At 45.9% G+C, this 14,506-nt stretch overlaps 1 protein-coding gene across 1 annotated transcript in view; it reads right to left on the minus strand.

Annotated features, from left to right (window-relative positions):
* Positions 1–14,506, minus strand: part of LOC106561440 (zinc finger protein 536) — a 44,175-nt gene that overhangs the window by 20,773 nt on the left and 8,896 nt on the right. The window contains exon 2 of the mRNA XM_045688307.1: positions 441–2,287. Coding sequence (XP_045544263.1) covers positions 441–2,076 — 1,636 coding nt within the window. The 5' untranslated portion in view covers positions 2,077–2,287. The remainder of the gene's footprint in view (positions 1–440; positions 2,288–14,506) is intronic.

The raw sequence follows: 14,506 nt of genomic DNA on the forward strand, positions 1-14,506 counted from the left end.
CAAGCAACAAATATAACCGATTATATTTGTTGCTTGGATATGCTGATCTACTGACCCTGTGCTTCAAGGCAAGTCCACCTGAGTACATTAGTGAAGTTTAGCCAAAGGCATAGTTTTATCTCCTGATGGAACAGCACGGTTGTATTCCATACTAGTCTGTGCATGGGAGGGATAGCAAATTGTTTACATCTGAAACTAATGGCATATTTATGGAATTTCTCAAACATCCTATCTATATAAATGTGCCCAAGTCATCATGTGCTGGTCATCCATTTGACCTTGACCATGGATCTGAGGATACATCAATTACTGTAGAATATTGACCATAGAATATAGAATACACATAGTAGATGGACCTATGACAAATAATTGAGAACTGGAAACAACAATATCTAAAACAATATGCAACCATTGAGTTGTAAGGAAAGACAGTTATGTACCTGAGACTGAGGAGGGTAGGCTGCTGTTATCCTGGGTACTGCCAGTCTGAGAGAGGCCTGGTCCTATGGAGCTCTCCTCCAAGATATGGCTCAGTCCTGGGCTACTACTCCTACTAATAGCCTGGGTCTCTGGGTTGCACGCAGGCGTTCGTCGCTCATCTGACACCCTCCACCCAGCATGGTAGGCCCGCTGCTGTTCTTTAGCTGTGTATAGGTCCACCTGATCTACAGCCAGTCCTGGTGCCATGACCTGCCAGCCTGGGTAGCTTTTGAGGTTGTTTCTCTCGTTGGCAGGAGCTTGTGGTTGATACTCCACATTGCTCGAACTCAGGAGAGGCACCAGATGATTCAAACCCAACAAAGAGTGATTATTATCACCCTCCGTCAGTGAATCGTGTCCTGGTGCCAGCATCTTACCCAGCATCTCCTTCACCTTCATCCCGATGCCTGCTGTGGCAAGGATCTGCTGGAACTCCGACTGGCCCGCTTTCTCTGCAGAGAGGAACCTGCTGTGGAGGCTTGAGATGTACTGGGAGTAGAGGTTTGTGTAGTGGGCGTCCTGGGCTACTCTAGCCATGCTAACAGATACCTGAGGGTCAGCAGGAAGCTGCTTGGTCTTAGCAGACAGCTTGTTGAGGTGGACCTTCATGTGGTTCTTGAGGAACCAGGCTTCTTTGAAGCGCCGGCTACAGATCTGGCAGCAGTGCTCGAATGAGTCCTTGTGCTTCCGCATGTGTCCCTTGAGGAACCAGGCCTGGCTGAAGATCTGACCACACACCTTGCAGGGGAACTCCCCACCAGGGGGCTTCAAGCCCCGACCGCTGCCCACGGCGGAACTCTGATTTTGGGCTGACACGGAGGTGATGTGGGCCGTCTCCACGTGGCTGATGAGCTCCTCCTCCTGGGAGGCTGCGTACTCACACAGGGTGCACTTGTATGGCTTGTGGAGGATACGGATGTGGCGCTCCAGCTCCTGCTGCTTCCTGAACTTTCCTTTGCAGAAGGAGCAGCGGAACCCTGCGGAAGGCTGAGCCTGTGTGTGATCCTCCTGGCCTGTGGTGGTCATCTTGGGGGAGACAGATGGCAGTGAAAGGGTCTCCACAGGGCCAGGGCCTGTGCAAGTCAAGGGGAGCTGGGTGGTGGTGGTAGAAGCAGGCTGGGGCTGCTGGAGATGGGGATGGGGGATGTGGGGTGGTGGTGGCTGGGTCAGACCACCTATACCACCCCTGATGTGCCTGTCCCTCAGGATGGCCCTCTCCTCCAGCTCGTGGAGCAGCCTGTTCTCCTCTCTGATCCGGCCACGGCCTTTCCCAAGGTTGCCCTGTTTGTGAGTGCGTAAGTGGATCTTGAGGTTGCCCTTCTGCGCTGCCCTGTGGTCACAGTAAGGGCACTTAAAGGGCTTCTCGCCTGTGTGCGTGCGCATGTGCAGCGACAAGATGCTGTTGAAGCGGAAGCGCTTGCCACACAGTGGGCACGGGTACTTCCTGTTCTTGTGCATGTCTTCCTGGGTGACATTGACATGGGTCATGTGACCCTGGTTCTGGACCCTTAGGAACTGTGGAAGGTGGTCCACCCTCCCATTGATGCCATTTAGAACCCTGGCTGAATCCATCAGCTGATTGGCTAGCAGTGCCATCTGGCCCCTTCAGTGTGACTACCCTCGTCCAATGGCGTGGTGGCTTTCTATACTCAGGGATCTGTGGACTGTTACAGTGTGGAGGTCAGGGATTGGATGTCCCAGAGTCCTTCAGAAGGTTCTGCTTGTGGTTGATGGTATAGTAACCTTTGACACCTTTTCCTCAGAGAGGGGAGTTGGAGACACCTTTGCACATAATAGAGACTTCCACCTAAAAGAGAGAAAGGAAAAAGATACATAAGGCATGCACATGAACATGAACAATTAGTGCAATGGAGCCCTCATATTACATACATTTAAAGAAAACTCAAAGTAAAAAATATGAAATATTCAACAACAACAACAAAAAGATTAGATGGAAATGTCCCAGTTAAACTTTCAATGCCTTCCGAAAGAATTCAGACCACTTGACTTTTTCCACATTTTGTTACGTTACAGCCTTATTCTAAAATTCATTCAATAGTTTTTTTCCCCTCATCAATCTACACGTAATCGAGTGTTCTTGCGTAAGACGCTACAAGCTTGGCACACCTGTATTTGGGTTTTTTCTCCCATTCTTCTTTGCAGATCCTCTTAAGCTCCTGCGTTGTGGCTGTGTGCTTAAGCACAAGATGGCGCCGACAGAGATGGCAGCATCACTTCAAGTCCTTAGGAAACTGTGCAGTATTTAGTTTTTTTATCTATAATTTCTTACATTGTTAGCCCAGAAAACCTTACGCGTTATTACATACAGCCGGGAAGAACTTACCAGCACAATCAGCACTACGACCAGGAATACGACTTTCCCAAAGCGGATCCTTTGTCTGCACCTTCCAGGGCATTTGAACTGATTCCAGAGGCTGACCCAAAACAATGGAGTCGGAGGAGAAGGTGCCGGAACAGTCTTCTTGTAAGGCTTTGGATGAGCGCACATCACCCTCTGCTTCCGAGTATATTCCTCGCTAATGACCAGGGCAAGAGTTGCTTTCCAAAGAGATATCCGGGATTGTAACATACTCTGTTTCACAGAGACATGGCTAGCTGGGGACATGCTGTCAGAGTCCGTACAGCGCATCGCGCCGACAGGAACAAACATCTCTCTGGTAAGAAGAAGGGCATGGGTGTATGTTTCATGATTAACGACTCATGGTGTAATTGTAACATACAAGAACTCAAGTCCTTTTGTTCACCTGACCTAGAATTCCTCACAATCAAATGCCGGTTATCGTCACAGCCGTGTATATCACCCCGCAAGCGGATACCAAGATGGCCATCAAGGAACTTCACTGGCCTATATGCAAACTGGAAACCATATACCCTGAGGCTGCATTTATTGTAGCTGGGGATTTTAACAGAGCTAATCTGAGAACAAGGCTACCTAAATTCTATCAGCATATCGATTGCAGTACATGAGTGAGTAACACACTCGACCACTGCTACTCTAACTTCCGCAATGCATACAAGGCCCTCCCCCGCCCTCCTTTTGGCAAATCTGACCATGACTCCATTTTGTTGCTCCCCTCCTATAGGCAGAAACTAAAACAGGAAGAGCCAGTGTTTAGGTCTATCCAAAGCCGGTCTGACCAATCGGATTCCACGCTTCAAGATTGCTTTGATAACGTCAACTGGGATATGTTCCGGGTAGCCTCAGACAATAACATTAACGTATACGCTGACTCGGTGAGCGAGTTTATAAGGAAGTGTATAGGAGATGTTGTACCCACTGTGACTATAAAAACCTTCCCAAATCAGAAAAAGTGGATTGATGGCAGCATTCACGCAAAACTGAAAGCACGAACCGCCACATTTAATCATGGCAAGGCGACTGGAAACATGACCGAATACAAACAGTGTAGTTATTTCCTCCGTAAGACAATCAAACAAACAAAGCGTCATTACAGAGACAAAGTGGAGTCGCAATTCAACGGCTCAAACACGAGACGTATGTGGCAGGGTCTACAGACAATCACGGATTACAAAAAGAAAACCAGCCCCGTCACAGACATCGACATCTAGCTCCCAGACAAATTAAACAACTTCTTTGCGCGCTTTGAGGACAATACAGTGCTACCGACACGGCCCGCTACCCAAGACTGTGGGCTCTCCTTCTCCGTGGCCGACGTGAGTAAAACATTTAAACATGTTAACCCTCGCAAGGCTGCCGGCCCAGACGGCATCCCTAGCCGCATCCTCAGAGCATGCGCAGACCAGCTGGCTGGTGTGTTTACCGACATATTCAATCAATCGCTATCCCAGTCTGCTATCCCCACATCCTTCAAGATGGTCACCATTGTTCCTGTTCCCAAGAAAGCTAAGGTAACTGAACTAAATGACCATCGCCTCATAGCACTCACTTCTTTCATCATGAAGTGCTTTGAGAGACTAGTCAAGGATCATATCACCCCCACCCTACCTATCACCCTAGACCCACTCCAATTTCCTTACCGCCCCAATAGGTCCACAGACAATGCAATCAAGATCACACTGCACACTGCCCTATCCCATCTGGACAAGAGGAATACCTATTTAAGAATGCTTCATTGACTACAGCTCAGCATTCAACACCATAGTACCCTCCAAACTCATCATTAAGCTTGAGACCCTGAGTCTCGACCCCACCCTGTGCAACTAGGTCCTGGACTTCCTGACGGGCCGCCCCCAGGCGATGAAGGTAGGAAACAACATCTCAACTTCGCTGATCCTCAACACTGGGGCCCCACAAGGGTGCGTTCTCAGCCCTCTCCTGTAATCCCTGTTCACCCATGACTGCGTAGCTATGCACGCCTCCAACTCAATCATCAAGTTTGCAGACGACACTACAGTGTTAGGCTTGATTACCAACAATGACAAGACAGCCTACAGGGAGGAAGTGAGGGCCCTCAGAGTGTGATGTCAGGGAAATAACCTCTCACTCAACGTCAGCAAAACAAAAGAGATGATCGTGGACTTCAGGAAACAGCAAAGGGAGCCACCCCCCATCCACATCGATGGGACAGCAGTGGAGAAGGTGGAAAGTTTTAATTTCCTCGACAAACTGAAATGGTCCACGCACACAGACAGTGTAGTGACGAAGGCGCAAGAACCCTCACTAACTTTTACAGGTGCACAAATGAGAGCATCCAGTCGGGCTGTATCACAGCCTGGTATGGCAATGGCACCGCCCACAAACGCAGGGCTTTCCAGATGGTGGTGCGGTCTACACAACGCATCACCGGGGGCAAACTACCTGCCCTCCAGGACACCTATAACACCGATGTCATGGGAAGGCAAAAAAGATCATCAAGGACAATAACCACCCGAACTACAAACAATAGTACGCAAGTATAAACACCATGGGACCATGCAGCCGTCATACAGCTCAGTAAGGAGATGCGTTCTGTCTCCTAGAGATGAATGTACTTTGATGCAATAAGTGCAAATCAATCCCAGAACAACAGCAACGGACCTTGTTAAGATGCTGGAGGAAACAGGTACAAAAGTATCTATAACCACAGTAAAACGAGTCCTATATCGACATAACCTGAAAGGACGCTCAGCAAGGAAGAAAACCACCATAAAAAAAGCCAGACTACGGTTTGCAACTGCACATGGGGACAAAGATCGTACTTTTTGGAGAAATGTCCTCTGGTCTGATGAAACAAAAATAGAACTGTTTGGCCATAATGACCATCGTTATGTTTGGATGAAAAAGGGGGAGGCTTGCAAGCCGAAGAACACCATCCCAACCGTGAAGCACGGGGGTGGCAGTATCATGTTGTGGGGTTGCTTACTGCAGGAGGTACTGGTGCACTTCACAAAATAGATGGCATCATAAGGTAGGAAAATGATGTGGCTATATTGAAGCAACATCTCAAGACATCAGTCAAGAAGTTAAAGCTTGGTCGCAAATGGGTCTTCCAAATGGACAATGACCCCAAGAATACTTCCAAAGTTGTGGCAAAATGGCTTAAGGACAACAAAGTCAAGGTATTGGAGTGGCCATCACAAAGCCCTGACCTCAATCCTATAGAAAATGTGTGGGCAGAACTGAAAAAGCATGTGCGAGCAAGGAGGCCTAGAAACCTGACTCAGTTAAACCAGCTCTGTCAGGAGGAATGGGCAAAAATGTACCCACCTTATTGTGGGAAGCATGTGGAAGGCTACCCAAAACGTTTGACCTCAGTTAAACAATTTAAAGGCAATGCTACCAAATACTAATTGAGTGTATGTAAACTTCTGACCCACTGGGAATGGGATGAAAGAAATAAAAGCTGAAAGAAATTATATTCTCTACTGTTATTCTGACATTTCACATTCTTAAAATAAAGTGGTGATCCTAACTGACCTAAGACAGGGAATTGTTACTTGGATTAAATGTCAGGAATTGTGAAAAACTGAGTTTAAATGTATTTGATTAAGGTGTATGTAAACTTCCGACTTCAACTGTATATACTGTATACTGTATCCTTCACTATCTATTCTTTATTATCTATTTTATCTTAGCCGCTCTGTCACTGCTCATCCATATATTTTATACTTGTATAATATCATCCCATTCTTTTATTAGATTGTGTGTATTAGGTTTTGTTGTGGAATTTGTTAGAAATTAGGATTTTGCTGTGGAATTGTTAGATATTACCTGTTAGATAGTGCTGCACTGTCAGATCTAGAAGCATACGCATTTCGCTACACTCGCAATAACATCTGCTAACCATGTGTATGTGACCAATAAAATTTGATTTGATTTGATTTGCTTAGCGTCGTTGTCCTGTTGGAAGGTAAACCTTCTCCCCAGTCTGAGGTCATGAGTGCTCTGGAACAAGTTTTCCTCAAGGGTCTCTCTGTACTTCGCTCCGTTCATCTTTGCCTCGATCCTGACTTGTCTCCCAGTCCCTGCCGCTGAAAAAAATCCCCACAGTATGATGTTGCCACCACCATGCTTCACGGTAGGGAGGGTGCCAGGTTTCCTCCAGATGTGACGCTTGGCATTCAGGCCAAAGAGTTCAATCTTGGTTTCATTAGATCAGACAATCTTGTTTCTCATGCTCTGAGAGTCTTTAGGTGTCTTTTGCCAAACTCCAAGCGGACTGTCATGTGACTTTTACTGAGGAGTGGCTTCCGTCTGGCCACTCTACGATAAAGGCCTGATTGGTGGAGTGCTGCAGAGATGGTTGTCCTTCTGGAAGTTTCTCCCATCTCCACAAAGGAACTCTAGAGCTCTTTCAGAGTGACCATCTGGTTCTTGGTTACCTCCCTGACCAAGGCCCTTCTCCCCCAATTGCTAAGTTTGACCGGGCGGCCAGCTCTAGGAAGAGTCTTGGTGGTTCCAAACTTCTTCAATTTAAGAATGGTGGAGGCCACTGTGTTCTTGGGGCCCTTCAATGCTGCAGAAATGTTTTGGTACCCTTCCCCAGATTTGTGCCTCGACACAATCCTGTCTCTGAGCTCTACGGACAATTCAAGACTATCTTACCAACAGGATATTGAAAACTGTAATATCATTTGTTTCACTGAGTCGTGGCTGAACGAAGACACAGATATTATAGAAAAAAACACATACAAAGCTCAACCTCGCCCTCCATTTGACAAATCTGACCATATTTTTATCCTCCTGATTCCTGTTTACAAGCAAAAACTAAAGCAGGAAGTACCAGTGTGACCGTATGTACATATCCCAACCAGAAGCAATGGATAACAGGCAACATCCGCACCGAGCTAAAGGCTAGAGCTGCATCTTTCAAGGAGCGGGACACTAATCCGGACTCTTATTAGAAATCCCGCTATGCCCTCCAACGAACCATCAAACAGGCAAAGGGAAAATACAGGACTAAGATTGAATCCTGCTACACTGGCTCTGACGCTCCTCGGATGTGGCAGGGCTTGGAAACTATTATGGACTACAAAGGGAAACCCAGCCATGAGCTGCCCAGTGACGCGAGCCTACCAGACGAGCCAAATGCCTTTTATGCTCGCTTTGAGGCAAGCAACACTGAAACATGCATGAGAGCACCAGCTGTTCCGAATGACTGTGTGATCACGCTCTCCGTAGTCGATGTGAGCAAGACCTTTAAACATTCACAAGACCGCGGGGCCAGACGGATTACCCGAACGTGTACTCAGAGCATGTGCGGACCAACTGGCAAGTGTCTTCAATGGCATTTTCAACCTCTTCCTGACCGAGTCTGTAATTGCTAAACGTTTCAAACAGACCACCATAGTCCCTGTGCCCATGAAAGTGAAGGTAATCTGCCTAAATGACTACCGCCCTGTAGCACTCACGCCAGTAGCCATGAAGTGCTTTGAAAGGCTGGTCATGGCTCACATCATCCCGAAAACCCCAGATCATTTTGAGCCTGTAATCGAGCCCACAAATTCTGATGCTCCAGAACTAGTCTAAAGAAGGCCAGTTTTATTGCTTCTTTAATCAGGACAACATTTTTCAGCTGTGCTAACATAAGTGCAAAAGGGTTTCTAACACTCAACTAGCCTTTTAAAATGATAATGAAAATTGGAACACTAGAACACAGGAACACAGTTCCATTGGAACACAGGAGTGATGGTTGCTGATAATGTGCATCTATACGCCTATGCAGATATTCCATAAAAAATCTGCCATTTCCAGCAACAAAAGTCATTAACAACATTAACAATGTCTACACTGTATTTCTGATCAATTTGATGTTATTTTAATGGACAAAAATGTTTATTTTCTTTCAAAAACAAGGACAAGTCTAAGTGACCCCAAACTTTTGAAAGGTAGTGTATGTGCTGGGCGGTGTCAGAAATTGTCAAAGACTCCAGTCACCCAAGTCATAGACTGTGTTCTCTCTGCTACCGCACGACAAGTGGTACCGGAGCGCCAAGTCTAGGTGCAAAAGGCTCCTTAACAGCTTCTACCCCCAAGCGATAAAACTGCTGAACAATTAATCAAATGGCCACCAAATGGACTATTTACATTGACCCACCCATTTATTTTACAGTGCTGCTACTCACTGTTTATTATCTATGCATAGTCACTTCACCCCTACCTACATGTACAAATTACCTCGATTAAGCTGTACCCCCGCACATTGACTCGGTACCGGTACCTCCTGTACATAGCCTCGTCATTGTTATTTTATTGTGTTAAAAAGTTATTACATTTTTTACTTTAGTTACTTTAGCAAATATTTTCATAACTCTATTTCTTGAACTGCATTGTTGATTAAGGCTTGTAAGTAAGCAGTTCACGTATACAACACCTGTTTTATTCGGCACGTGACAAATAAAACTGTATTTGATTTGATTTGAATTCCTTCGACCTCATGTCTTGGTTTTTGCTCTGACATGCACTGTCAACTGAAGGGACCTTATATAGATAGGTGTGTTCCTTTCCAAATCATGTCCAATGAATTGGATTTACCACAGGTGGACTCCAATCAGGTTGTAGAAACATCTCAAGAATGATCAGAGGAAGCACCTGTGCTCAAATTCGAGTCTCATAGCAAAGGCTCTGAATACTTATGTAAAGGTATATCTGTGTTTTTTCAATCTAAAAACCTGTTTTCGCCTTGTTGTTATGGGGTATTGTGTGTAGATTGTAACAAAAATATATACACTGCTCAAAAAATAAAGGGAACACTTAAACAACACAATGTAACTCCAAGTCAATCACACTTCTGTGAAATCAAACTGTCCACTTAGGGAGCAACACTGATTGACAATAAATTTCACATGCTGTTGTGCAAATGGAATAGACAAAGGGTGGAAATTATAGGCAATTAGCAAGACACCCCCAATAAAGGAGTGGTTCTGCAGGTGGGGACCACAGACCACTTCTCAGTTCCTATGCTTCCTGGCTGATGTTTTGGTCACTTTTGAATGCTGGCGGTGCTTTCACTCTAGTGGTAGCATAAGACAGAGTCTACAACCCACACAAGTGGCTCAGGTAGTGCAGCTCATCCAGGATGGCACATCAATGCGAGCTGTGGCAAGAAGGTTTGCTGTGTCTGTCAGCGTAGTGTCCAGAGCATGGAGGCGCTACCAGGAGACAGGCCAGTACATCAGGAGACATGGAGGAGGCCGTAGGAGGGCAACAACCCAGCAGCAGGACCGCTACCTCTGCCTTTGTGCAAGGAGGAGCAGGAGGAGCACTGCCAGAGCCCTGCAAAATGACCTCCAGCAGGCCACAAATGTGCATGTGTCTGCTCAAACGGTCAGAAACAGACTCCATGAGGGTGGTATGAGGGCCCGACGTCCACAGGTGGGAGTTGTGCTTACAGCCCAAACACCGTGCAGGACGTTTGGCATTTGCCAGAGAACACCAAGATTGGCAAATTCGCCACTGGCGCCTTGTGCTCTTCACAGATGAAAGCAGGTTCACACTGAGCACGTGACAGATGTGACAGAGTCTGGAGACTCCGTGGAGAACGTTCTGCTGCCTGCAACATCCTCCAGCATGACCGGATTGGCGGTGGGTCAGTCATGGTGCGGGGTGGCATTTCTTTGGGGGGCCGCACAGCCCTCCATGTGCTCGCCAGAGGTAGCCTGACTGCCATTAGGTACCGAGATAAGATCCTCAGACCCCTTGTGAGACCATATGCTGGTGCGGTTGGCCCTGGGTTCCTCCTAATGCAAGACAATGCTAGACCTCATGTGGCTGGAGTGTGTCAGCAGTTCCTGCAAGAGGAAGGCATTGATGCTATGGACTGGCCCTCCCGTTCCCCAGACCTGAATCCAATTGAGCACATCTGGGACATCATGTCTCGCTCCATCCACCAACGCCACGTTGCACCACAGACTGTCCAGGAGTTGGCGGATGCTTTAGTCCTGGTCTGGGAGGAGATCCCTCAGGAGACCATCCGTCACCTCATCAGGAGCATGCCCAGGCGTTGTAGGGAGGTCATACAGGCACGTGGAGGCCACACACACTACTGAGCCTCATTTTGACTTGTTTTAAGGACATTACATCAAAGTTGGATCAGCCTGTGGTGTGGTTTTCCACTTTAATTTTGAGTGTGACTCCAAATCCAGACCTCCATGGGTTGATAAATTGGATTTCCATTGATTATTTTTGTGTGATTTTCTTGTCAGCACATTCAACTATGTAAAGAAAAAAGTATTTAATAAGATTATTTCTTTCATTCAGATCTAGGATGTGTTGTTTAAGTGTTCCCTTTATTTTTTTGAGCAGTATATATTTAATCCATTTTAATCCAACTCTCCTTCCGTAGCCTCCAACTGCTCTTAAATACAAGTAAAACTAAATGCATGATCTTCAACCGATCGCTGCCCGCACCTGCCCGCCCGTCCAGCAGCACTACTCTGGACGGTTCTTACTTAGAATATGTGGACAACTACAAATACCTAGGTGTCTGGTTAGACTGTAAGCTCTCCTTCCAGACTCACATCAAACATCTCCAATCTAAAGTTAAATCTAGAATTGGTTTCCTATTTCGCAACAAAGCATCCTTCACTCATGCTGCCAAACATACCCTCGTAAAACTGACCATCCTACCGATCCTCGACTTCGGCGATGTCATTTACAAAATAGCCTCCAATACCCTACTCAATAAACTGGATGCAGTCTATCACAGTGCCATCCGTTTTGTCACCAAAGCCCCATATATTACCCACCACTGCGACCTGTACGCTCTCGTTGGCTGGCCCTCGCTTCATACTCGTCGCCAAACCCACTGGCTCCAGGTCATCTACAAGACCCTGCTAGGTAAAGTCCCCCCTTATCTCAGCTCACTGGTCACCATAGCAGCACCCACCTGTAGCACGCGCTCCAGCAGGTATATCTCTCTGGTCAACCCCAAAGCCAATTCCTCCTTTGGCCGTCTCTCCTTCCAGTTCTCCGCTGCCAATGACTGGAACGAACTACAAAAATCTCTGAAACTGGAAACACTTATCTCCCTCACTAGCTTTAAGCACCAGCTGTCAGAGCAGCTCACAGATCACTGCACCTGTACATAGCCCATCTATAATTTAGCCCAAACAACTACCTCTTCCCCCACGGTATTTATTTATTTTGCTCCTTTGCACCCCATTATTTCTATTTCTACTTTGCACTTTCTTCCACTACAAATCTACCATTCCAGTGTTTTACTTGCTATATTGTATTTACTCTGCCACCATGGCCTTTTTTGCCTTTATCTCCCTTATCTCACCTCATTTGCTCACATTGTATATAGACTTATTTTTCTACTGTATTATTGACTGTATGTTTGTTTTACTCCATGTGTAACTCTGTGTTGTTGTATGTGTCAAACTGCTTTGCTTTATCTTGGCCAGGTCGCAGTTGTAAATGAGAACTTGTTCTCAACTAGCCTACCTGGTTAAATAAAGGAGAAATAAAAAAGAAGTATTTTTTTTTTTTAATAACGCTGTAACTTTAAAAAAATGTTTAGTAAAAGTCAAGGGGTCTGAATACTTTCCGAAGGCACTGTATCTGACAAATCAAATATGTACATTGTTAACATGCTTTGATAATTTTCGCATGGAACTAATGCACCTGAAATAGGTCATCAAGCAGAGTAAAACAAATGCTGCGTGTCTCTTCTTCCTGTCTTTAGTATATTTTTGGGCTCAGCTTATTGTTGAATGCTGATTACTTCTAACCACAGTCTTCCTCTCCATATATATCGACTCTACTATGATGTGAGGTAGAAATCTGTCTTTTGATCTCCTTTTAGACGGACAGTAAGTAGCTACAATACTTAACAGTCTTTGCTGCAGGTCCAGTGGTTGCTTTGAAACAACCCTCTGTGCTCAACATAAGAGGTCACTAAAATCTCCACGGGTTACGAGGGAACTTAGTAACTTTATGAAACGAGAACAAATAAAAGTTCAAGGAGAAGAAATCTACAAATCTATTCAAATGGAATTAAACATAACCTCCTCTCCTCTTCTCCACCCACTCCCTCGCCATTGCTCTATACTAACAAACAAAGAGGCAAATTCTCAACGTTCTACAATGGTAGAGGTCACATATTAGAACATACACTGCTTTAGTGCAGTACCAAAGGGCATGGAACAAAGCCTGCATTGTCCACACAGAATTAACACAGGCTTACATCATCCAGGGCTCAAACCTCAGGAATGAAAAGGATGTATATTATAACACACAGATAAAGAGCTACCCTGCAAGCTTAAGTCCAAACAGTACTCTGTTCCCATGTCTGATCTACAGTACCAGTCAAACATTTTGACAAACCTACTCATTCAAGGGTTTTTCTTTATTTTTACTATTTTCTACATTGTAGAATAGTAGTGAAGAAATCAAAACTATGAAATAACACATATGGAATCATGTAGTAACCAAAAAAGCAAATCAAAAAGTATATTTTATATTTGAGATTCTTCAAATAGCCACCATTTGCCTTGATGACAGCTTTGCACACTCTTGGCATTCTCTAAACCAGGAGTTAGGAAAGCTAGCTTTTTCAAACAGAAATTTGCATCCTATAGCTCTAACTCCACTGTAAAGTCCATGGAGAATAAGAGCACCTCCTCCCAGCTGCCCACTGCACAGAGGCTAGGAAACACTGTCACCACCGATAAATCCACTATAATCGAGAATTTCAATAAGCATTTCTCTATGGCTAGCCATGCTTTCCTCCTGGCTACCCCATCTCCGGCCAACAGCTCCGCACTCCCCGCAGCCACTTGCCCAAGCCTCCCGAGCTTCTCCTTCAGCCAAATCCAGATAGCAGATGTTCTAAAAGAGCTGAAAACCTGGACCCGTACAAATCAGCTGGGCTAGACAATCTGGACCCTCTCTTTCTAAAATTATCCACCGCCATTGTTGCTACCCCTATTACCAGTCTGTTCAAGCTCTCTTTCGTATTGTCCGAGATTCCTAAACATTGGAAAGCTGCCGCGGTCATCCCCCTCTTCAAAGGGGGTGACACTCTAGACCCAAACTGTTATAGACCTATATCCATCCTGCCCTGCCGTTCTAAAGTCTTCGAAAGCCAAGTTAACAAACAGATCACTGACCATTTCGAATCCCACCGTACCTTCTCCGCTGTGCAATCCGGTTTCCGAGCTGGTCACAGGTGCACCTTAGCCACGCTCAAGGTCCTAAACGATATCATAACCGCCATCGATAAAAGAAAGTACTGTGCAGCCGTCTTCATCAACGTGGCCAAGGCTTTCGACTCTGTCAATCACCGTATTCTTATCGGCAGACTCAACAGCCTTGGTTTCTCAAATGACTGCCTCGCCTGGTTCACCAACTACTTCTCAGATAGAGTTCAGTGTGTCAAATCGGAGGGCCTGCTGTCCGGACCTCTGGCAGTCTCTATGGGGGTACCACAGGGTTCAATTCTCGGGCTGACTCTTTTCTCTGTATATATCAACGATGTCGCTCTTGCTGCTGGTGATTCCTTGATCCAGCTCTACGCAGACAACACCATTCTGCATACATCTGACCCTTCTTTGGACACTGTGTTAACAAACCTCCAAACGAGCTTCAGTGCCATACAAC

Source organism: Salmo salar, chromosome ssa10 (genome assembly GCF_905237065.1).
Source record: "Salmo salar chromosome ssa10, Ssal_v3.1, whole genome shotgun sequence".
Taxonomy (NCBI): domain Eukaryota; kingdom Metazoa; phylum Chordata; class Actinopteri; order Salmoniformes; family Salmonidae; genus Salmo; species Salmo salar.